The 19,726-nt window shown below is 47.7% G+C and overlaps 10 protein-coding genes and 1 long non-coding RNA gene across 14 annotated transcripts; 7 read left to right on the top strand and 4 right to left on the bottom strand.

The window, feature by feature from the left end:
• The first annotated feature begins 15 nt into the window (after positions 1 to 15).
• Positions 16 to 2,240, top strand: LOC9652052 (histone deacetylase 9). Of its 3 annotated transcripts, none has more exons than XR_002991908.1 (14): positions 16 to 101; positions 156 to 268; positions 330 to 447; positions 506 to 580; positions 643 to 862; positions 917 to 980; positions 1,030 to 1,231; positions 1,280 to 1,329; positions 1,383 to 1,473; positions 1,527 to 1,600; positions 1,656 to 1,754; positions 1,835 to 1,901; positions 1,957 to 2,102; positions 2,158 to 2,240. XR_002991908.1 is itself a non-coding variant. In XM_024670691.1 (13 exons), exons 1-13 carry the CDS (start codon positions 62 to 64, stop codon positions 2,037 to 2,039), a joined length of 1,296 nt encoding a protein of 431 aa, XP_024526459.1. In that variant the 5' UTR covers positions 16 to 61; the 3' UTR covers positions 2,040 to 2,240. The 3 variants fall into 3 exon arrangements, 1 of the variants encoding a protein (XP_024526459.1); XR_002991907.1 differs by having other exon boundaries at positions 2,153 to 2,240; XM_024670691.1 differs by having other exon boundaries at positions 1,957 to 2,240.
• Positions 2,241 to 2,529: 289 nt separating this feature from the next.
• LOC9634953 (ABC transporter G family member 11) lies at positions 2,530 to 5,494 on the top strand. 2 transcript variants are annotated; one of them, XM_002965985.2, is made up of 11 exons: positions 2,530 to 3,122; positions 3,190 to 3,269; positions 3,388 to 3,680; positions 3,738 to 3,909; positions 3,959 to 4,072; positions 4,128 to 4,256; positions 4,333 to 4,527; positions 4,586 to 4,672; positions 4,734 to 5,006; positions 5,070 to 5,177; positions 5,235 to 5,494. In XM_002965985.2, the coding sequence occupies exons 1-11, from the start codon at positions 2,798 to 2,800 to the stop codon at positions 5,457 to 5,459; spliced, it is 2,001 nt and encodes a 666-aa protein (XP_002966031.1). In that variant the 5' UTR covers positions 2,530 to 2,797; the 3' UTR covers positions 5,460 to 5,494. The 2 variants fall into 2 exon arrangements, with proteins under 2 accessions (XP_002966031.1, XP_024526458.1); XM_024670690.1 differs by having other exon boundaries at positions 5,070 to 5,494.
• On the bottom strand, positions 5,208 to 8,381 carry LOC9652051 (integrator complex subunit 4). The gene is made up of 8 exons (XM_024670763.1): positions 7,698 to 8,381; positions 7,562 to 7,642; positions 7,282 to 7,512; positions 7,032 to 7,226; positions 6,837 to 6,977; positions 6,701 to 6,790; positions 6,375 to 6,652; positions 5,208 to 6,319 (listed from the first exon to the last, which is right to left on the bottom strand). The coding sequence occupies exons 1-8, from the start codon at positions 8,379 to 8,381 to the stop codon at positions 5,491 to 5,493; spliced, it is 2,529 nt and encodes an 842-aa protein (XP_024526531.1). The 3' UTR covers positions 5,208 to 5,490.
• A 33-nt stretch (positions 8,382 to 8,414) lies between these two features.
• Positions 8,415 to 10,152, top strand: LOC9634952 (endonuclease 4). The gene is made up of 9 exons (XM_024670392.1): positions 8,415 to 8,715; positions 8,775 to 8,946; positions 9,007 to 9,120; positions 9,175 to 9,230; positions 9,312 to 9,395; positions 9,457 to 9,546; positions 9,611 to 9,669; positions 9,734 to 9,807; positions 9,876 to 10,152. Exons 1-9 carry the CDS (start codon positions 8,602 to 8,604, stop codon positions 9,992 to 9,994), a joined length of 882 nt encoding a protein of 293 aa, XP_024526160.1. The 5' UTR covers positions 8,415 to 8,601; the 3' UTR covers positions 9,995 to 10,152.
• LOC9652050 lies at positions 10,008 to 10,619 on the bottom strand. The gene is made up of 2 exons (XM_024670394.1): positions 10,415 to 10,619; positions 10,008 to 10,354 (listed from the first exon to the last, which is right to left on the bottom strand). Exons 1-2 carry the CDS (start codon positions 10,563 to 10,565, stop codon positions 10,056 to 10,058), a joined length of 450 nt encoding a protein of 149 aa, XP_024526162.1. The 5' UTR covers positions 10,566 to 10,619; the 3' UTR covers positions 10,008 to 10,055.
• A 1,090-nt stretch (positions 10,620 to 11,709) lies between these two features.
• Positions 11,710 to 12,335, top strand: LOC9634951. Its single transcript, XM_024670393.1, has one exon. It carries the CDS (start codon positions 11,751 to 11,753, stop codon positions 12,306 to 12,308), a length of 558 nt encoding a protein of 185 aa, XP_024526161.1. The 5' UTR covers positions 11,710 to 11,750; the 3' UTR covers positions 12,309 to 12,335.
• A 1,210-nt stretch (positions 12,336 to 13,545) lies between these two features.
• Positions 13,546 to 15,260, bottom strand: LOC9652049 (glucan endo-1,3-beta-glucosidase 12). Its single transcript, XM_002965627.2, has 3 exons — positions 15,154 to 15,260; positions 13,755 to 15,080; positions 13,546 to 13,706 (listed from the first exon to the last, which is right to left on the bottom strand). Exons 1-3 carry the CDS (start codon positions 15,230 to 15,232, stop codon positions 13,672 to 13,674), a joined length of 1,440 nt encoding a protein of 479 aa, XP_002965673.2. The 5' UTR covers positions 15,233 to 15,260; the 3' UTR covers positions 13,546 to 13,671.
• Positions 15,261 to 15,301: 41 nt separating this feature from the next.
• LOC9652048 lies at positions 15,302 to 16,328 on the top strand. The gene is made up of 2 exons (XM_002965982.2): positions 15,302 to 15,597; positions 15,650 to 16,328. The coding sequence occupies exons 1-2, from the start codon at positions 15,512 to 15,514 to the stop codon at positions 16,203 to 16,205; spliced, it is 642 nt and encodes a 213-aa protein (XP_002966028.2). The 5' UTR covers positions 15,302 to 15,511; the 3' UTR covers positions 16,206 to 16,328.
• On the top strand, positions 16,311 to 16,921 carry LOC9634950. Its single transcript, XM_002965981.2, has one exon. It carries the CDS (start codon positions 16,334 to 16,336, stop codon positions 16,892 to 16,894), a length of 561 nt encoding a protein of 186 aa, XP_002966027.2. The 5' UTR covers positions 16,311 to 16,333; the 3' UTR covers positions 16,895 to 16,921.
• LOC9652047 (box C/D snoRNA protein 1) lies at positions 16,856 to 18,196 on the bottom strand. Its single transcript, XM_002965626.2, has 5 exons — positions 17,971 to 18,196; positions 17,725 to 17,920; positions 17,594 to 17,662; positions 17,382 to 17,529; positions 16,856 to 17,327 (listed from the first exon to the last, which is right to left on the bottom strand). The coding sequence occupies exons 1-5, from the start codon at positions 18,152 to 18,154 to the stop codon at positions 16,944 to 16,946; spliced, it is 981 nt and encodes a 326-aa protein (XP_002965672.1). The 5' UTR covers positions 18,155 to 18,196; the 3' UTR covers positions 16,856 to 16,943.
• A 22-nt stretch (positions 18,197 to 18,218) lies between these two features.
• On the top strand, positions 18,219 to 18,667 carry LOC112344865. The gene is made up of 2 exons (XR_002991853.1): positions 18,219 to 18,259; positions 18,303 to 18,667. It is a non-coding gene; the product is annotated as an uncharacterized LOC112344865 (long non-coding RNA).
• The last annotated feature ends 1,059 nt before the right edge of the window (positions 18,668 to 19,726 follow it).

Genomic DNA, 19,726 nt, shown 5'->3' with positions numbered 1-19,726 from the left:
TAGTGTAGGGTTTTTGTTTCTGTCTAGGCGCTAGGGCGCGCCAAAGCGCTTCGGCCGATCGATGCCACCGGCGAAGGATCGAGTGTCCTACTTCTACGACGGTAAGCGCGTTACGCAGCTCTCGCGGCTCACGGATTTCGCGAGATTCCTTCCAGGTGATGTTGGAAGCGTCTACTATGGACCGAATCATCCGATGAAGCCCCATCGCTTGTGTATGACGCATAGCCTTGTTCTAGCTTATGGCCTCCACAACAAGATGGAAATCTATGTACGTTTTCTTTGCTTTTTTTCGTCTGGTGATGATGCATTTTTTTTCTTTCTTTCGACAGAGACCTCGGAAAGCTTATCCCGCGGAGCTTGCGCAGTTCCATTCTACAGACTACATTGATTTTCTTCACAGAATAACTCCAGAAATGCAAGACCAATACGCGAAAGAGCTTCTTATGTGTAAGATCTTCCTTTGATTTTTCTGTCGCTTGATTTTCTAGATGTGTGTGCGATGTAGATAACATGGGAGAAGATTGTCCAGTCTTTGACAACCTCTTCGAGTTCTGCCAGATTTACGCGGGTGGTACCATTGGTACGTCTCTTCTTCTCTCTTGCTCTCTGATAAATGCTCCATGGTGGAAAAATGCTAAGCAGATGCTGCACATAGGCTTAATCACGGACTCTGCGACATTGCAATCAACTGGGCCGGAGGCTTGCACCACGCCAAGAAGTGCGAGGCATCGGGATTCTGCTATGTCAATGACTTGGTTCTTGGGATTTTGGAGCTTCTGAAGTACTTCCCGCGAGTGCTATACATAGATATCGATATTCACCATGGAGACGGCGTTGAAGAAGCCTTCTACCTCACTGACAGGTTTGTTGCGCTTTCTAGCTTTGCTATATGCTCACGCCGTCTCCATCGTTTCAGAGTAATGACTGTGAGCTTTCACAAGTTCGGTGATTATTTCTTTCCTGGAACTGGGGACGTGAAGGTCGGTGTGTCTCCTTACTTTGTACGTGTTTTGATTGTTACCGTTTCAGGATGTTGGAGAGAGAGAAGGGAAATATTACGCTGTTAATGTTCCTCTTAAAGATGGAATAGACGACTCAAGCTTCATACGGCTGTTTCGAGTAGTAATATCAAAAGTCGTTGAGTTCTATCAACCTGGGGCGGTGGTGCTGCAATGTGGAGCTGATTCGCTTGCTGGAGATCGCCTAGGATGCTTTAATCTTTCCATTCAAGGTTTTATTTCCCAACTTCAGTCTTACATTTGCTTACGTATTCTAACAGGGCATGCGGAGTGCGTGAATTTTGTGAAGAAACTTGGCATTCCTCTCCTGGTATGCTTTGGACCGTTTCTTTTTGCTCTTGCAAAGCTCACTTGGTTTTTAAGGTAACCGGTGGAGGAGGATACACCAAGGAAAATGTTGCGCGTTGCTGGACCGTGGAAACGGGTGTGCTTTTGGATACGGAGCTTCCGAATGGTAAGTATGCCAGATTAATCTTTTTTTTTCCTTTACATGAACGTGGCTTACAGAAATACCGTCCAACGATTATATCAAGTATTTCAAGCCCGACTACACCTTGAAAACCAATCACGGACTCAACCTGGTAATTCAAGAATGATATGGAAAATTTTATCGGCCTAATGCATGTTTGTATATAGGATAACTTGAATACAAAGGCTTATCTCAGCGCCATAAAAATGCAAGTGCTGGAAAATCTTCGTCATATACAGCATGCTCCAGGGGTTCAGATGCATGAGGTACTACATGTTTCTATTTTATTTTATTTGTTTTTTTGTGCGAGTGTGTTAGTGTTTCTCCTTTCTAAAATCTGGGTCAGGTTCCGCCAGACACCTACTTCCCAGACTTCGACGAGGAGGATTTTAATCCCGATGAGCGACTAGACCGTAAGTTTGGTGTATAGCATTTGTCAGTAGTCTTATTTTCGAGCTTTGTCTGCAGAACATACGCAAGATAAAAGTGTGCAGCGTGACGAAGAGTTTTACGATGGCGACAACGATAATGACCATGACATGGATTCGTGAGCATTTTCAAGTTCGACCGTGTACAATATACCTTTCTTGTATTTTGTGCGGCTGGTAGACCTGGTAAGAAACTGTGAGCTGTAAGAATTTAGATGTTTCTCTAAGTTCTGCAGGCCAGATTATCAGGTACTAATTCACCAGATGTACGTAATGAAGTGAAGTCAAGAAAACGCTGCTCGTGAATTTTGAGACAGCGGATAATTCTCCGGGTGCCGCTGCCGAATTGTTCTGTAAAACTGCGGTGGTGGTGAGTAAAGGCCAACAGGTGCGTATGTCAATCCTTGTGTCAGATAGACAGGGATGGAAGGTTTATTTTTTCCATTCACACGGACAGGCAAAGTTTCTCGATTGAAAAGAAGAAAACAACGCGTCATTCAAAAGCAGGGATTAAGACCATTGTCTCTGTCTCGACATCTGCCAGCCTTTTGGAAAGAAGGCTGGTGTCTTATCAGGGGCATGCTAACAGTTACGATGGAGGATATTATTTGGATAACCGGAGGGAAGTCGCTCACTTGTGGACTCAAGCTGGCATTTGGCACTTTCAGATAAATGCGGCTGGTTGCTCATAAGAATGGAAGATATGAAGGATCTTCAAACACGGAGTGATTGGAAGGATGGAGTGAAGCTCCCAGATAACAGGCGAAGGAAGTGTCTGTTAGAGGCGAGCCACTTTAGGAATTGCCCAGCATTCTCCAGCAAACAGGGAAGCAGCAGAAAACTGGAGTAACAGACTTTCAGCTCAAGCAACTGGCTTCAACATGGCGCAGAGTCCTACTGGTGATAATTTACCTTTGCGGCAGTACAGCATTCAGTATCAGCCTTCTCCATCTCCGCTGACAAGCCAGGCCAGCCCCATCACTAGTCCACCTCCAGAGAGTGCGTCCTCCATACCACTCTCCCAAGTCGATACAGAGTCGGCTGCGAGCTTGTCCTGGAAAGATGTCACTGTGAGTTTTGAGCAGCGCAGTTCGTCCCCTCAGGTCGTCTTGGATGGAGTCGCAGGGTATGCAGAGCCATACAGAATGCTTACTATCATGGGTCCTTCTCAATCCGGGAAATCTACTCTACTTCGAGCGCTTTCCGGTAGAGCTTTTGGTGTTACTAGAGTTTCATCGGTTTTCTCACACCTCGCTTCCTTGTGTGTTTGCAGGGAGGCTATGTCGCAAAGCAAAGTACCAAGGCGACATTCGAATCAATGGAAGAAGGCAGCAGCTCACATATGGCACTTCTGTATGCTTTCTAATCCTCAGGTTCTCCTCTAGCATTGCATATACTGGCAAAGCCACACAAATTTCTTGTATGCTGACTGTTTTCTGCTTTTTCCCTCACGAATTGCTGTTTGTTTCAGACGTTTCTCACTCCGGACGATGAAGTTCTTCCAGACAGTCTTACCGTCAAAGAACACCTTATTCTGTCTGCGTTTTTGCGACTTCCGTCTAACCTTCCCCGTAAAGAGAAGTTGGCGGTGGCAGAGCACGTAATGTCAGAAATGGGTCTCACTGAGTTGGCCTACAGATATGTTAGAAAGTGCCCTCACAAGGGAATCAGTGGGGGTGAAAGAAGACTTGTCAACCTTGCAGTGGAACTGCTTATTGGTCCCAGCTTGATTTACTTTGATGATGCATTCAAAGGCCTGGAGGGGTATGTTTTACTTCTCAAATATTTGTTGGTTTTAAGTTACTCATATTACGTTCTTAGAGCTTCTGTGCTCTCCTTGCTTATCAAGCTGAAGGGATTGGCCAGAGGTGGAGCTACTGTCATTATGTGCACTGAGCATGTCTCCAGCCAGGTTTATGAACTTCTGGATGATTTGTGCTTGCTAAGCAATGGGAAAATGGTGTTTTTTGGTGACAACATCGCAGCAGTGGAGGTAAACATCTCAAACATATCTGTATGTTACTTACGTGGTTTTTCTTCAGCACTTCTCCACGGCGGGATTTCCTTGCCCGCCTAATCATAATCCTAGTGATCACTTCCTTTATACGATCGGTGCCGAATTCGAGAAGCTTCGTGCTCCATTTCTTTACGTTCAGGTATTAGGACCCTGTTTCTCATTCTCGTAAGGCATGTATTAATCAATCCGTGCAGGACGCGGAAAAAGCTGAAGCTTTTGCAAAGGAGGACCATCACCAGATAGTTAATTTCCTATCAGCGTCCTATCAAAGCTCCGATTTCAATGCAGCATTGGTCTGTAAAGTTAATACGCTTGTCAAGAAGGCAAGACTTATTTAAAACTTCGAGGGCTTTCTATGTTTATATACTAACGCTGAGAACACACTGTTACGTGATGCAGAAAGGAGGAGTACTGGTGAACAGGATAAAGCGTCCTGCCTCACGCTCTGAATTTTTCACTCTAAGCTACAGATCGTTGCTGAACACAACGAGAGCTCTTGGATTTTACTGGATCCGGATACTTCTCTCGTTCCTGTACATGCTTTCAATCGGCACAATTTTCCTGAGACTGGATCACTCGAAGAGCTCTATAGAGGTTTGATCCGAAAATTTTGATATTCCAATCCTCGCTGTTGTCCCCCCCTCCCCCACAGGCCAGAGCAGCGTGCATCTTTCTCGCTCTCGAAGGAATGATATACCTGTCTGTTGGAGGCGTGCCTTACATGTACAACGAGGTCAAGGTAGACGAACTGGAAACATAAACTAAGAGGTGGCTGAAGTATTTTATTTTATTTACATCAGATGCACGTGAGAGAAATGGTTAATTGTCACTACGGCGTCGCCAACTTCGTCGTTGCCAACTCAATCGCGTCGCTTCCATTCCTGTTACTCATCTCCCTCGTCCCGCTTTGCAGCATGTACTTCCTGGCGGGTCTCCACTCTGGAGCACTCAAGTTCATCTACTTCGTCGTCAACTTGTACCTCAGCTTGATCGTCAGCGAGAGCCTCATGATGGCCATCTCTTGCATTGTTCCAAACGCCTACACTGGAATGATACTAGGATCGTGCGTCCAGGTTTGCAGAGCAGTCTTCCACATTTCCAAGTTGTTTTCTTAAAACTCTTTGCAACGATCACAGGTGCTGTTCATGCTGGTCGGAGGATACGTTCGTCACGACAACAATCTGCCGAAGGCGTTTTGGAAGTATCCATCGTCTTACATTTCGTTCCATGCACACTCGCTGCGGGTAAAAAGATTTCTTCCAGGATTCCAAGGATTGTTGATGTGTGGGTTACTTTCACAGGGAATGTTTCAAAACGAGTTCCTGGGGTCTCGCTACGGTGGTCACACCGGAGCTTACATTGTCTACGGCGAGTACAACTTTCCCGCAAGCCCCGGAAAGTGGTGGAGTCTTCTCATTCTCGCCGGGATGGCAATTTTCTACCGGACGCTGTCTGTAGTGTTGATCCGCCTCTCGTATAGAGTTCGTTCCTTGACGAGGACGTGTATAGCGACTGGAAAAACTTGAGAAGAATAATATGGACGAGAGAACCTTTTGCTTAACTTCCCTCGAGATAGATGACTCGTTCCGGAGAGATTGGAGCTAGACAAGCTTGAGGGCCGCGCAGAGCCGAAAGCTTCCCCTTTGCAAGTTCCACAACGATGGAAACTCGTAAGGCCGCTTTGCTAACCGATGGCACGTTGTAAAAGCCGAGCTCTTCGCTAAACTCGACTAACTTGTCTTCCTTGGATTTCCTTTCGAGCTCCAAGCACCTGTACTGCGACGGGAATCCTTCCAGCTCCATCTGTACCCAGATTCTACTTCCGGCTGTAATGTGATGCACAGCACCGCTCGCAGTGAAGTGAAAAGGATACTTCGCCATCAAAACTTTCAGCCGGTGCTCAAAGCTGCTGGAATTTACTGCGAGATCGGCTCGCATTTCCTCGACACTGGCACTGACAATATCATGCTTCGGCCAGAAAGAAGCAGCAGCTGCCTTGAGAGTGCTCACGTTCTCCGGATCTGATTGACTGCGTAAACTTTCCTCCACTGCTTGCAAGAGCGAAAACGACGCTACCGAAGTGCTCGACAAGCTCTTACTTTCCTCGACTATTGAAGCCAGCTGAGAGAAGCGCTGGACGAGCTCGGAGTCGTCTTCCACCTGGATGACAATATAAAACGCGTTGAGCTCCAGCAACTGTAGAGCACCTGAGGCTGAGAATCCAGAGAAACAGGTTTGCATGCGTCCTAGTACCGAGCCAAGCTTCTGATGGTCAGGTTCTTTTGCCGAGTTTTTTTGTGCGACCAATTGGAGGCAGTCCATGTACAGCAGTCCCAAATTGACGAGCGAAGTGCGCTCCAGTACTAGTAAGGACTTCTTGCAGCCGCTGGAGATACAATTTGACAGGTTAGCGTGAACAATCCAGACGAGATGTTCTTTACCGGATGGTTTCTCTTTGGTTGTCGTTTGAAACGCTCCCTGCGCGTAGAGCACATTTGATAGCTTGCTGCACCATAATCAACACCGTACTGGAACTGTCACCAGATTCAGCAGGGGCATGCTCTTTTGTAAAATCCGTAATTCGTTTGCAGGAGAGCATTTCACTGGGAAGCAACGAAGAAATCCAGCCTGTCGATCGCAATGCTGGCAAGCAAAGGTTCAGGATAGCTTTTAACCTGGGATCATCTAACCCCTTCTCTCCATTCACAACGAACTTAACCTGCGAAAAGACATGTTAGTAGCATTGTTCCAAGAAGAAGCTTGCTACCTGAGTCAAAAGCTCAGACTTTAGAGCCTCTACATGAGAGCCGTGTCCTTTCCCCAGGCATAATAGCGCCTCATAGACGTTCTTCCTATCCTGAAGCATCGAGTGTCATGTAAAGAAATTAAGATACCAAAGGCACCTGCGGATGACGATCTAAGCACTTCATCAAAGTTTGAACTGCAGACTCGAACATGACAAGCGTCGGGAGCTTCAAGGAAGACAAAAGTTTTAGACCCGCATGTCGGAGCTCGTTGTTTTGGTCTTCCAGCGTAGCAGTAATCTGGAACATCAGTGATGTGATAACCATGTAGCAAAAAAGACCAATTTCACATACCACACGCAGATGTTTGTCTTCCACGCAGAAAACGCCACAGCCAGCAAGGTCATATAGCGCTTGAATCGAAGCCCTGCGAACGGCGGGATCTTGGTCGTTCAACATGTCCAGGAAAAGCCCAAGTACACCGGCATTTGCGACTTCTTTAGAACCCAGACTCAAGCTGGAAAGAGCTTGCACAGCAGCAGATCTCACCTGCGGACACGCGAACACGAGATGGTAATAAGAAAGATAAAAGAAAGTCCACTACCTCTGGGAACTCATCCTCGACAGCAGAAACAAAAGCACCCGCCACAATTGCCGTCCGTGGCGATTTACCATTAATGTTGCACGAGATCAAAGGATCACCACTGGTGACTAGCACTGACTTCTTGTTCACCGAATGCAACTTAATTTTCTGGCTTACTGATGTCATAGTGCCAAGCACACGGCAAGCTTCTTTCCTTACTCGCGTGCACGGGTCTGTGAGCATGGTGCAAATCTGGGTAGTGACGTCTTGAAAGTTCTAATCGAGAGCGCAAAAGACTTACCTCTAGATAAGTATAGTTTATCTCGCGTTGTTGCGATGCCGTGATTTCTCCAGCTTGAACTTCCATCACCCATAGCCGGAGCTGCCCAAAGTAAACGAGATATATCAGAGGACAAGGAAATTGCAAACAAACTTACAAGCTCCATGGCGGACAGTCGAACGGACTCCGAGACGTGATCCTCCAAGAGCCGGAGCGCAATAGCATTCAAACCATCGAGGAAGCTAAATCCCACCGCGTCGAGGGAGATGACAGCATCCAAGGCAGCTTTCCTCACGAAAGCATGAGTATCAAAAAATCTCTTGTGCAGCGCAGCGATGATCCAGCTCTTGTTTCGTTGCTGCTCAAAGAACTTCGTCGCGAACTTCAAGCCCCACATTCTAAGCACCGGATTCTTCCCGTAAAGATCTTGCAACAAGGCCGGCTGGAGTGCCGCCACCACCTCCGAATGCTCGTTGCTCGTCTTGCAAATCCGAACGAGGGACGCGAGGATGCGAATCTTGATCGGCTCGGGGCAGCCATCTAAGAGATAGTACCTCTGTAAGCACGACGTGGTCGTTTCATCCGCGAAGATCGACGAGAGAGCGGTGACAATCTGCTGGACCACCGATATTTCCTGCTCCTCCCACAGCCTCCGTTGCATTGCCTCCCTCACAGGCCCCAGCTGAGCACCGCGCGCCCCGGCAATCATTCCAGAGATCGCGATGGAGCGCATTCTCACCTCTGGATCCGCGACCAGCACCATGCAATCCTCAGACGACTGCCCGGTGGCGCCATCGCCATCGCCATCGCCATCGCGCTCCAGCCATCGCCTCTTCTTCATCGTCCCCGATATTTAGGGTTTACTCATGGCTTTGTCCATCGAGCTAAAGCTTTTGGAAGCTTTCTTGCCAATGCGCTATCGAATGCCAATGCGTGATCGAATGGAAGCTCTCCATCCTTTTCGCTACCGGTCGATCCTTCTTGCCGTAGCAGCAAGCATATCTAAGCGTTTTCTAAGCGCAAAAAAAAGGGGGATTTTCAAGGGCTTCGCGTAAGGAGCCATGGCGGAGAAGGCGTATGGAATGGCGCTGTGTGTGATCTTGATTGCTTCCATAGCAGTGGGAGCTGCGGCGTGGGGGCGAGAAGGCCATCGTCTCACTTGTATGATCGCGGAGGTACAGCGCTTATTTCCAATTCGTTTGGAGATTCATAGTTTTCTTCTTTCCTTTTGCAGCCTTTCCTTAGCTCCGAATCGAAGGCCGCTCTGGAGGAGCTTCTCCCTGGACGAGATTTGCCAGAATTGTGCTCCTGGGCGGATGATATTCGCAGATCATATAGATTTCGATGGACTGGCCCGCTACACTACATTGACACGCCCGACAATCTCTGTGGCTATGACTACGATCGTAAGCTCTTTGGAAACTTCCTTCTTTGGTAGTTTCATGGCCTTGCGTGGTTTTCCGTAGGGGACTGCCACGATTCTCGTGGAGAAAAGGATATGTGTGTCGCCGGTGCTATCAACAATTACTCACGGCAGCTAGAAACATTTCAGGAAGCAAAGCTCTCTTTGCACAAATCATGTAAGTTCTTCGCTGGATCCGTGTTGAGTATCTCATGTTCTTTCTCAAATCCAGATAACTTGACCGAGGCACTGCTCTTCCTGGCTCACTATGTTGGAGACATCCACCAGGTTGGTCTTTGTTTTTTCTTTTTTTCTTTTTTTCCTTTTCTCTTTCTCGAAAGGATCTAAAACATGCGTTTTTGTGTATAGCCTCTGCACGTAGCCTTTACGGCTGATGCTGGAGGGAATGGCGTCCATGTCCACTGGTTTGGACGAAAGGCAAACTTACACCATGTAAGTTTATGATCCTCAAGCGAACATAATTTTCTGTTTGTGCTGACTTTTTGTGTGCCAGATCTGGGATACCGAATTTATTGATAGAGCCAAGCGTCTATACTACCACGACATTTTCAGGATGCTTCGTAACATAAGCATGAGCATAACCGTAAGAACTCGACCTAGTTTCTTCTGGCTTGCTTGAAAACAACGTGTTATCTTTTTTCTTCCAGAAGGAAAACTTTGATGCGTGGAGCAGGTGTGAGACCGATCCAGAGGCTTGTATTGACAGGTAAAATAATCTCCTCGAGTTTGAGCTATTAACCACACTTCTTTGCTTGTTCTTCCTCGTGCAGCTATGCCACAGAAAGTATACATACTTCTTGCAGATGGGCTTACAAAGACGCCCTCGAAGGAACCTATCTCGAAGGTCAGTCATCACTTTCAAATCGTTCTAGTTTTCTTCCGAGGACAATTTCTCACTGATTGTTTACATAGATGACTACTTCTCATCACGTCTTCCAATCGTGGAGCAACGTCTAGCTCAAGGTGGGGTCAGGCTGGCGTCAATACTCAACCGGATCTTTGGAGCAAAATCGAGCGAGTCGAGCATCTAGAAATGATTTCTCCAAAGTGTGTATGTAAAAAAGCTGACATCCTTGACACATTCTTTAGCTTTTACTCGTTGCAAGTGTAAGGAGTGAAGGCGAATGGCCCGACTCTGAAGAACATCTCGTTGTAATAAGAAGTGAATGGACGCAGCTTGGCACCTTGAGCACCGTCTCCCTCGTTGGTCATTTTGTTGCAAGTCTCGTCGGATGTTGTGACGAGCTGTGCAACGCAAGTCGTGTTTTCTTGGTGGAGGCAGTCGTAGTTTGGAACTTTGATCTGGAAGTAACCGGAGTCGTCGCTGTTGTCCATGGCGTACGCTGTGATCAAGCCTGCCTTGTCCTTGCAGACAACGCTCACAAGAGCATCTGTGAAGACAGAAAAAGAAGAAGGAAATCCTGGTGAGAATGGAACTTTCAAAGTAGTACCTGAGATCTTCTTTGTCCAGTGCCCTTGACAATCCTGACAGTAGACGATTCCTTCGACCACAGAAACTGGAGGGGGATCGTTCTCATTCTCTGCAAACACCACCACAATTGAGAGCGCCAACAAAGCCAATGGCAATCCTCTGAAATCCATCACAAAAGCTTGTCAATGCGCTTGGCTCGAAACTTTAAAAGCCCAAGTTTGCAAAGACGTGACACGATGGTTAAGAGTCCAAGAGTCGATCATGATGCACTGGGGTGGACACAAGATCCATAGCCTGCGTAGAAAAAGAAAATACTTACTTGGATCTGTTTGGGTAAGTTGCAATCTCTTCATCTTGCTGTAGTAGCTGCTAAACACATACGAGGCGTGAGAAACCATCGTTTCCGGAAAGAAGCATCAGTCCCCCCCTCCACTGGAGCAAGCATAATCTAGAGCAGATTGAATGGCCGCTTGAGAAGCATCAGAATTGGCAATACACCATTCCTTGAAGTGTCATCGTAAATCATCTGGTGTCATTCCATTTTTAGAACATTATTTGCAAATATACATGGTCTTTAAGCTGGTAGAGTGCTTTAACCCACTAATCTCGACGTAAAAAGCAGTTCCGCCAAAAATGGAAGACGTGGACAAAATCCCCTACCGAGTATCCAGGTACTTCTTCCGACTTGATCCTCCTCGAGAAGAACACGCTCTCTCGTATGCTTTCCTTCACTGACAAGTCATCCAGAAGACAGCCGAGATGAAGATGACAACGCCAGTAGAGACGAGAACGATGAGCGGGACGGCAGCCTGAAGCACCCAGGAATCGCCGCAGACGAGGCTTCCAAATCTCAACTGGGCGTAGTTGATGAGGGAGAGCGGTTCCAACGCCAGATCCGACTGCTGACGCGAGTATAGCAGCTTGTGGTTTCATGGTTGCCGAGTCCACCGAAGCCTCTTTGCTGTGCTTGAAACCATGAGGAGCTTGAGACCGTGCGCCACGAGGCTCGACAACTGGAAGAAGTTGAAAGCAATGACTTCCCAGACAATGAGACGCTTGAAAGTGGAGGGGCCGGGGATGCAGTCGTGCTTGGCGTCGTTGCAAGAGCCAACATGTAGGCTGGAGGTGGTGAGTGTGATGCTGATGCCGTGAAGAAGGAATTGACACTTACGACTTCGTCCAGTGCCATGACGTGAACCTGGCCTGTGCTCGCGCTGGAATGCCGGCGAATGCTCTCCCGGACGAAACGCAACCCAGTCAGAACGTAAACACGGTCCCCACGGAATTGTCACTGTCGAGAACTTTAAGTTCGATTGTTACGCGATTCGACACCTTTGCCACTTCGTTCTCTCCCAATGGACGATAGGCTGCTCCCATCTAGCTCCTCCCGCAGAATGGTTTCCTTCAAAGGAGCCACCCAGGTTCATGTCACCACGCTGGACGAAGTCGTATCTGTGAATTCCTTCTTCACCATAGCTGTGTTCTTGGGCCTCTCATTCTCCAGCACCAAAGCAGCCGATCTGGAAACAGACTGCCCCGTTGGACCCGATGCAGTGAAGTACCTTCTTCTTTACGAAGTTCTCGCGTTTGCTTCCTTCCTATTCTCTAGCCTTGTAGCTCACGGACTCAAGCTCTACATCATATTCGCCAACAGCAACCTTATCGAAGAATCCCAGGCCGCGGAGATTAACAACCGCCTCTTGAGGATCGGAATGCTCGCGTCGGCCATAGGCTCTGTCGCTGGGACGATCTTCCTCATGCTGTCTATGATAAGTCTCATCGAGCTGAGGTTGGGACCTTTTAGTTGTGATAGCAGCTGGACGGAACGCACTGGAATTCCCTTCATAGTTTTGTCGTCCTCTGGTCTCCTCATCTTCATCTCATCTGTTCTCTTCGCTTTCATCGAACTCTAATACGAATTCTACAAAACTTTTGGAAAAGAAAGCCCGTTTCCCTGTGTCCCAGAGTTCTCCGTCTTCCACGCCATTCATCAAACTTGGCGGCTGGACCTCCATACTTTTCCATAGTAAGTCTGCCTATCCTGGTAGATCTCCCAGGAAATCATACATCTTCATATCGTCCTGCTCTTCGTCCTTGATTTCATCTTCTTGAAACGTCTTACAGGTTTGCTCGACCAACTCTTCCGCCACTGATTTAACAGGCGAAGCAGCAGGCTTGACGGGACTTCGGCTCTTCTTCTACAATGTCTATATCGGACGGCAGCACAACGAAACTCCGATACTGTCTTGAAAGAAAGCTGTTGGCGAAGAGATTCGTTGATGTTTAGCTCGTAGGAAGATTCTCTGGCTTGATGTTTACCACAATTAGCAGCCGGATATAAAGAAAGAACACACTCAAGTTCTTACGTCATCGATCTCTTTCTCGACGAGAAGCTTCAGCTGATCCGGACTGTGCGACTGGGGCGATAAATGTTTCTCAAGCACAGTGCCAAGATTGACATGCTCGTCCAAACTTGAAAAGATAGAGGAATTGTGTTAGTCAATACACTTGGAGAGTCGAGAAGAGTCGAGCAGGGATGAACATACTTCTCGTCAACAAGGCGAAATGTCGGTGGAATGAACGACGTGCACTTCCGCCTAGAATGCGTTTAAAGCTTTAGCAAAGAACAATCCGTGAGGAGCAAAGTAGGAGAGCTTACTTCCTGTTGAAGTACGTAGTGTGGAGTGAAGGCGAATGGCCCGACTCTGAAGAACATCTCGTTGTAATAAGAAGCGAATGGACGCAGCTTGGCACCTTGAGCACCGTCCCCCTCGTTGGTCGTTTTGTTGCAAGTCTCGTCAGATGTTGTGACGAGCTGTGCAAGGCAAGTCGTGTTTTCTTGGTGGAGGCTTGGAAATTTGACCAGAGTCGTCACTGTTGTCCATGGCGTACGCTGTGATCAACCTGCCTTGTTCTTGAAGACAGCGCTCACAAGAGCATCTGTGAAGAGAGAAAAAGAAGAAGGAAATCCTGGTGAGAATGGAGCTTTCAAAGTACCTGAGATCTTCTTTGTCCAATGCCCTTGACAATCCTGACAGTAGACGATCCCTTCGACCACAGAAACTCGAGGAGGATCGTTCTCATTCTCTGCAAACACCACCACAACTGAGAGAACAAAGCCAATGGCGATCCTCTGAAATCCATCACAAAAGCTTGTCAAAGCGCTTGGCTTGGAACTTTAAAAACCGTTACGTGACACAATGTAAGTCTATAAAAGATAAACGAACCGCTCGTATGTACAACAGCCATTGAAGTAGTTAAGAGTCCAAGAGTCGATCATGCTGGACTGGGATAGACACAAGATCCATAGCCTGCGTAAAGAAGCTCGTAAGAAAAGAGAAACAAAACAAAAAACTTACTTGGATCTGTTTGGGTTACGTGAGCTGCTTGGTTAAAGTCGCAAGTGCCGCCGGAGCTCTTCATCTTGCTGTAGTAGCTGCTAAACGCATACGAGGCGCGAGAAACCATCGTCTCCGGAAAGAAGCACGGCTGGTTGGGTTGAATCGCAGTGCAGTCCCCTCCACTGGAGCAAGCATAATCTAGAGCAGCCTGAAGCGGCGCTTGAGAAGCATCAGAGTTGGCAACACACCATTCCTTCCGTCCTGTGCTACCATTTCCATCACCACCATTCTCACCGCCGGGAGGACTTTCAGTACCATTTCCACCACCAGAAGAACCAGTGTCATCATGGGTGTCACGCTCACCTCCCGCGATATCCAAAGCGTAAACCAGCTCTCCATTCGGATACGTGACGCCAAAGTTCCGCTCAGTGACCGCACCGTTCTTGAGGTTTTCGTTGAAGAGAGCGAAGATATACGTCGGAAAGTAGCCTCTCTTCTTGGGAGTTCCCTGAGCTCTGAGGGTCTTCGCGATCAGCCTGTTGTTGTAGCGAGCAGCATTGGAGACTGTAGCGCCTGGCTGAGAACCGTCACCTTTACTCGGCCAGCCGGTCTCGCACACAGCAAAATCGAGAGAACCAAAGCCGAGCTTCTCGATTGCAGAGATGGTGGCATCGACCATCGCATCAAACAAGTTTGTGTAGCTGAGTGACCCATCTCTCACCACCTCCTGCTGCGAGCCAAAGAGCGCGTAGTCGAGTGGGATCTCGCCAGGATTGCCAGCCCAAGCAAAGTATGGATAGACGTTCCCGCAGTAGAAGGAGTTCGTTCGGGACAAAAACTCGAGAAGCGGCTGGATGATGGACTCTGCAATGTCACTCTTGAACGAGCCAGCCGATGGAGGATAAGAGTTTCCCAGAGCATCGGAAGCCAGGGGCGTTGACACCTTGATGGAACCTGCTAGCTCAAACTTCTCAAGCGCTGATTGAATCTTCTCCATCGCCGGAACCAACTTCGGCCAAGTCGACTCTCGAATGCTACTGTCTGATAAAATCTCGTTGCCGACTAGAACAGAGTCTATGGCTGTCTTTGGATAGTACGCAGCTACATTCTTTTTCACCCATGCGTCTGCACTGCTCTGGCTTGATGCTATCTCCGGGATTTGCTGGTTGGCCACCATCACCGACAACTTCACGCCGCTGTTTGCAAACGCCCGGATGATCGAGGAGTCGGCACTAAAGATCTTGGCTCTGTCAAACCCGAGGTCCTTGATCAGTCCAACAGCCTCTGGCGGACGCAAAATCTCGTTTGAAAGAGTTCCATAGTTGATTCCCATTCCTTGTGCATCTGATGGACGCAAGCAAAACAAGACTCAATAAGAACGAGAGGAAACATATAATACAAGGAAGGAATGACTTACCAGCAGTGCGGTCGCGAGCTAGACAAGCCAGCCATAGAAACGCAACGGCCGCAACAATCTGCGTTGTTCTTCCACCCATGGTTGGTTGGTTTCGCGACGCGGCGGTGCCATCTCCTGAGCTCGAAATTTATACGGATCCAAGAAACTCAGATCTTCCAACTGCCGTAAACTGAAGTTACTAAATCTTAGTCGTGTAGCTTGCATGCGTTGCTTGAAGAGTCATCGTAAATCTGGACTTTCCTCTTTAAGCTTTCATGCGAAAACGGTAGCGTCCTTTAGTTTTACGCTGCCCGTAAGTCACCCGTTAATCTCGGCGTAAAAGAGCATTGGATTCCTCTGGACCATCTGCGAATCTCCTATGTGCCCTGTTGACGAAGAGCTCGATCCGCAAAAAATGGAAGATGATGGCGAGGCGATGGACAAAATCCCCTACCGAGTAGCCAGGTAACAGCTTCTTCCGACTTGATCCTCCTCAAGCAGTTCTTTCTCGCTGTAGAACTCCATCGGAGCTGGAGAGCATTCGCCGGCATTTCAGCGCAAGCACAAGCCAGGTTCACGTCACGGCCCTGGACGAAGTCGTAAGTGTCAATTCCTTCTTCACTGTCGCGGTCTTCGTCGGCATCACGCTCACCACCTCCAACCTCCACGTTGGCTCTCCCAACGACGCCAAGCACGAATGCATCCCCGGCCCCTCCACTTTCAAGCGTCTCATTGTCTACGAAGTCGTCGCTTTCAGCTTCTTCCAGTTCTCGAGCCTCGTGGCGCACGGCCTCAAGCTCCTCATGGTTTTCAAGAACAGCAAAGAGGCTTCGGTGGACTCGGCAACGATGAACCACAAGCTGCTACGCCTGGGGATACTCGCGTCAGCAGTCGGATCTGGCGCTGGAACCGTCTTCCTCATGCTCTCCCTCATCAACTACGTCCAGTTGAGATTTGGAAGCCTCGTCTGCGGCGATTCCTGGGTGCTTCAGGCTGCCGTCCCGCTCATCGTCCTCGTCTCTACTGGCGTTGTCATCTTCATCTCGGCTGTCTTTTATGCTTTCCTTCACTGACAAGGCACCCGGGAGACAGCGTGTTCTTCCAACGTGACCCGGTCAGAACGTAAACACGGTCCCCACGGAATTGTCACTGTCGAGAACTTTGTCGTAATTCGACACCTTTGCTATTGCGTTCTCTCCCAATGGACGGCAAGACGCTGCTCCCATCTAGCTCCTCCCGCAGAATGGTTTCCTTCAAAGGAGCCACCCAGGTTCATGTCACCACGCTGGACGAAGTCGTAGCTGTGAATTCCTTCTTCACCATAGCTGTGTTCTTGGGCCTCTCATTCTCCAGCACCAAAGCAGCCGCTTTGGAAACAGACTGCCCCGTCGGACCCGATGCAGTGAAGTACCTTTTTCTTTACGAAGTTCTCGCGTTTGCTTCCTTCCTATTCTCTAGCCTTGTAGCTCACGGACTCAAGCTCTACATCATATTCGCCAACAGCACACACATCGAAGAATCCCAGGCCGCGGAGATTAACAACCGCCTCTTGAGGCTCGGAATGCTGGCATCGGCCATAGGCTCTGTCGCTGGGACGATCTTCCTCATGCTGTCTATGATTAGTCTCATCGAGCTGAGGTTGGGACCTTTTAGTTGTGATAGCAGTTGGACGGAACGCGCTGGAATTCCCCTCATAGTTTTGTCGGCCTCTGGTCTCCTCATCTTCATCTCATCTGTTCTCTTTGCTTTCATCGAACTCTAATGCGAATTCTACAAAACTTTTGGAAAAGAAAGCCTGTGTGTCCCAGAAACTAGCCCGAGAGTTCTCCGTCTTCCACGTCATTCATCAAACTTGGCGGCTGGACCTCCATACTTTTCCATAGTAAGTCTGCCTGTCCTGGTAGATCTCCGAGGAAATCATACATTTTCATATCGTCCTGCTCTTTGTCCTGCTCTTCGTCCTTGATTTCCTCTTCTCGAAACGTCTTACCAGTTTGCTCGACCAACTCTTCCGCCACTGATTTAACAGGGGAAGCAGCAGGCTTGACGGGCTTCGGCTCTTCTTCTACAATGGAAAACCTGTCTATATCGGACGGCAGCACGACCCTGATCTCTGGAAACTCCAATACTGTCTTGAAAGAAAGCTGCTGGCGAAGAGATTCGTTGATGTTTAGCTCGTAGTACGATTCTTTGGCCTGATGGTTACCAGAATTAGCAACCGGATACAAAACACACACACAAGTTCTTACATCATCGAGCTCTTTCTTGAAGAGAAGCTTCAGCTGATCTACTGGTTGCTGCAAAAAGTCCCGCAATTGGTGTCGAGCGGTCGGACTGTGCGACTGGGGCGATAAATGTTTCTCAAGCACGGTACCAAGGTTGACATGCTCGTCCAAACTGGAAAAAATAGAGGAATCGTGTCAGTCAATACACTTGAAGAGTCGAGCAGGGATGAACATACTTCTCGTCAACAAGGCGAATGTCGGTGGAATGAAAGATCCATTCAACTCTCCAGTACATGCACTTCCGCCTAGAGTGCATTTAAAGCTTTAGCAAAGAACAATCCGTGAGGAGGAAAGTGGGAGAGCTTACTTCCTGTTGAAGTACGTGGTATTAGCTATCCTTCTCGACATTCCATTTGCCATGTGAACAAACTTGGTTTTGCGAAAGCGAGCCTGGTAGATCAGCTCCTTCAACACGCCCGGCTTGCGGCCTCCCACAAAAGACTTATATTTCGATCGCTTCGCAACATCAGCCACTCTCAGAGCCTCCTCGAGAAAATTATAATCTACAACTCCACATAAGAATCCTCACTAGGTGCAAATCGAATCCACTTACCCGACATGATCCGATTGTCATCGAAATCCGAGATTTTCACAAACGCTGTCGGATCGCGCTTCCCAGTGCAGCCGATTCGAGCCTTGTGCGCTTTCACACAGGATAAGCCGCACGAGCGCAAGCCGCAGCCGGGGCACTTGTACTTGGCGGCGCTCTGCCCACACTCCTCGCATTTGCCGCTCATCGCAACAAAACCCTAAACCCAAGAACCCTAAGTCTTCACTCGCCCAAGAATGTGTGTGGACGGCAGCCTGGGATCTACCACACATGGGAGGAGTGCAGTGCACAGGTTTGCTGCGCTTGTTTCATTCTGGATTTACATTTTATCCTAGGTTCATCGCTACCCTGGTGCTCGGTTCAGTGCTTCAAAACATGCCGTGCACCACGGCATGTTGGCGTGGTGACATGAACACGGCCCCCAGCCGTGTTAACACAGGCCGTGTTCATTGACTCGGTCAATGCTCCAAGTGACTTGAGCCAGACAGGAAGTATTCCTCAAATTACTGATGTTGATATTGAAGCCATGGAAGAAGAGGACGAAGACGAAGATGATGATCCTGCTAATGAGGAGCTTTTAGATGAGATGGAGTGATAAGTAGAATATTCTAGAGAATATTCGTGTTTTCACCCGTGTTTATCCGTGTTCATTTCCGTGTTCTGTGTTCGTGTTCAAAAAATTGAATGCCGTGTTCGTGTTTTGAAGCTATGGCTCAGTTTAAGGGTTTTGCGACGCGCGCGGAAGCAGAAACTTACCTCGCATTGAGCGATGCCCCCCTCTGATTGGGCGGAAGTGCTGGATGCCGTAGATCGTGTGGTGACACCCCAGCAGTTGGATTCTAATGTTCAGCCTCCTCACATGGATTCTAATTTTCCACCTCCAGTAGCTAGGATTCTTTGTGAGCATGTGTTGATTTTGAGTTTGGTGTTTTGCAGAAACCGATGGTAGACTTCTGATGTTTGCATCAGAGGATCTGTTTATCTACTTTGGCCTGAATTTTTTTCATGTTCTAGCTAGCTATTTATATGAAACATCTATGTGATTTATGTTTAAAAATTATTTATACATAGTCATATTTATGTAAATAAAAATTTAAAACTATTACTATATTGAATAATTTATTGTATGTTGGATATGGTGCATGCAGCAACATTTAATAGTAGTGTATCACAACAACACTTATGTTTCTTAATAGTAGATTTATTAATCCAATGGATCAAATGAAAGTTTACATTATAAACATGTTTATAAATTATAAATACAAGATTAATCTCAATGCGAGGCCCCGATGGATCTACCCCACAAATCCATGGCATAGATATCAACTAACTATGAAATCCCATTTAACCAATTATAACCTTCTGCATATCTACCAAATACTTTGAAACTATAACGAAAGTAGAGAACTTCAAGAATAACTGTTCACCAAACATCACTGTAATAAATGGAAAATCTTGTTTTTATATTTGCCCTTTAGGGAGCCTCTAAATCTAGCTTAGACTTATCAATAAAACCTATTTTTACCTCTTCTCTTTAGTCAGCTTCCAAGGCCTATATTAACTTGGATTTATGATCTTTATCTTTATCTAGTATAGTATATAAGGCCAAAGCTTTATATGTCCCTATGGGGGATGTTTTTAAAGGGGGGGAATTTTGTTCCATACACCCCATTAGTGATCTAGGATTGGAATTGGGGGAAGGGGGGGAATCTAGTGTGTGTCCCCCCCCCCACCCAAAATTTTTTTCTCCTAGTGCCTG

The sequence above is a fragment of the Selaginella moellendorffii genome, unplaced genomic scaffold, assembly GCF_000143415.4.
Source record: "Selaginella moellendorffii unplaced genomic scaffold, v1.0 SELMOscaffold_6, whole genome shotgun sequence".
NCBI lineage: Eukaryota > Viridiplantae > Streptophyta > Lycopodiopsida > Selaginellales > Selaginellaceae > Selaginella > Selaginella moellendorffii.
Note: the sequence above shows the minus strand (reverse complement) of the source record. Positions and strands in the feature narration are given on the sequence as shown.

Excerpts from the sequence above, each read along its gene's own strand:
- LOC9652052 (XM_024670691.1), top strand. The coding sequence starts at position 62 with ATGCCACCGGCGAAGGATCGAGTGTCCTACTTCTACGACG. Across the intron at positions 1,601-1,655 it reads CCAATCACGGACTCAACCTG|GATAACTTGAATACAAAGGC; the intron begins GTAATTCAAGAA and ends GTTTGTATATAG. Across the intron at positions 1,755-1,834 it reads CAGGGGTTCAGATGCATGAG|GTTCCGCCAGACACCTACTT; the intron begins GTACTACATGTT and ends AATCTGGGTCAG.
- LOC9634953 (XM_024670690.1), top strand. The coding sequence starts at position 2,798 with ATGGCGCAGAGTCCTACTGGTGATAATTTACCTTTGCGGCAGTACAGC. Across the intron at positions 3,123-3,189 it reads TCTACTTCGAGCGCTTTCCG|GGAGGCTATGTCGCAAAGCA; the intron begins GTAGAGCTTTTG and ends GTGTGTTTGCAG. Across the intron at positions 4,673-4,733 it reads ACATGTACAACGAGGTCAAG|ATGCACGTGAGAGAAATGGT; the intron begins GTAGACGAACTG and ends TATTTACATCAG.
- LOC9652051 (XM_024670763.1), bottom strand. The coding sequence starts at position 8,381 with ATGAAGAAGAGGCGATGGCTGGAGCGCGATGGCGATGGCGATGGCGAT. Across the intron at positions 6,978-7,031 it reads AAGACAAACATCTGCGTGTG|ATTACTGCTACGCTGGAAGA; the intron begins GTATGTGAAATT and ends CTGATGTTCCAG. Across the intron at positions 6,320-6,374 it reads AACCAAAGAGAAACCATCCG|CGGCTGCAAGAAGTCCTTAC; the intron begins GTAAAGAACATC and ends TTGTATCTCCAG.
- LOC9634952 (XM_024670392.1), top strand. The coding sequence starts at position 8,602 with ATGGCGGAGAAGGCGTATGGAATGGCGCTGTGTGTGATCTTGATTGCT. Across the intron at positions 9,670-9,733 it reads CCAGAGGCTTGTATTGACAG|CTATGCCACAGAAAGTATAC; the intron begins GTAAAATAATCT and ends TTCCTCGTGCAG. Across the intron at positions 9,808-9,875 it reads CGAAGGAACCTATCTCGAAG|ATGACTACTTCTCATCACGT; the intron begins GTCAGTCATCAC and ends TTGTTTACATAG.
- LOC9652050 (XM_024670394.1), bottom strand. The coding sequence starts at position 10,565 with ATGGATTTCAGAGGATTGCCATTGGCTTTGTTGGCGCTCTCAATTGTG. Across the intron at positions 10,355-10,414 it reads CTGGACAAAGAAGATCTCAG|ATGCTCTTGTGAGCGTTGTC; the intron begins GTACTACTTTGA and ends CTGTCTTCACAG.
- LOC9634951 (XM_024670393.1), top strand. The coding sequence starts at position 11,751 with ATGGACGATAGGCTGCTCCCATCTAGCTCCTCCCGCAGAATGGTTTCC.
- LOC9652049 (XM_002965627.2), bottom strand. The coding sequence starts at position 15,232 with ATGGGTGGAAGAACAACGCAGATTGTTGCGGCCGTTGCGTTTCTATGG. Across the intron at positions 15,081-15,153 it reads AGCTCGCGACCGCACTGCTG|ATGCACAAGGAATGGGAATC; the intron begins GTAAGTCATTCC and ends TGCGTCCATCAG. Across the intron at positions 13,707-13,754 it reads CGTAACCCAAACAGATCCAA|GCTATGGATCTTGTGTCTAT; the intron begins GTAAGTTTTTTG and ends TTCTTTACGCAG.
- LOC9652048 (XM_002965982.2), top strand. The coding sequence starts at position 15,512 with ATGTGCCCTGTTGACGAAGAGCTCGATCCGCAAAAAATGGAAGATGAT. Across the intron at positions 15,598-15,649 it reads ATCCCCTACCGAGTAGCCAG|AACTCCATCGGAGCTGGAGA; the intron begins GTAACAGCTTCT and ends TTCTCGCTGTAG.
- LOC9634950 (XM_002965981.2), top strand. The coding sequence starts at position 16,334 with ATGGACGGCAAGACGCTGCTCCCATCTAGCTCCTCCCGCAGAATGGTT.
- LOC9652047 (XM_002965626.2), bottom strand. The coding sequence starts at position 18,154 with ATGAGCGGCAAATGCGAGGAGTGTGGGCAGAGCGCCGCCAAGTACAAG. Across the intron at positions 17,530-17,593 it reads ATTCGCCTTGTTGACGAGAA|TTTGGACGAGCATGTCAACC; the intron begins GTATGTTCATCC and ends TATTTTTTCCAG. Across the intron at positions 17,328-17,381 it reads TCAAGAAAGAGCTCGATGAT|GCCAAAGAATCGTACTACGA; the intron begins GTAAGAACTTGT and ends GGTAACCATCAG.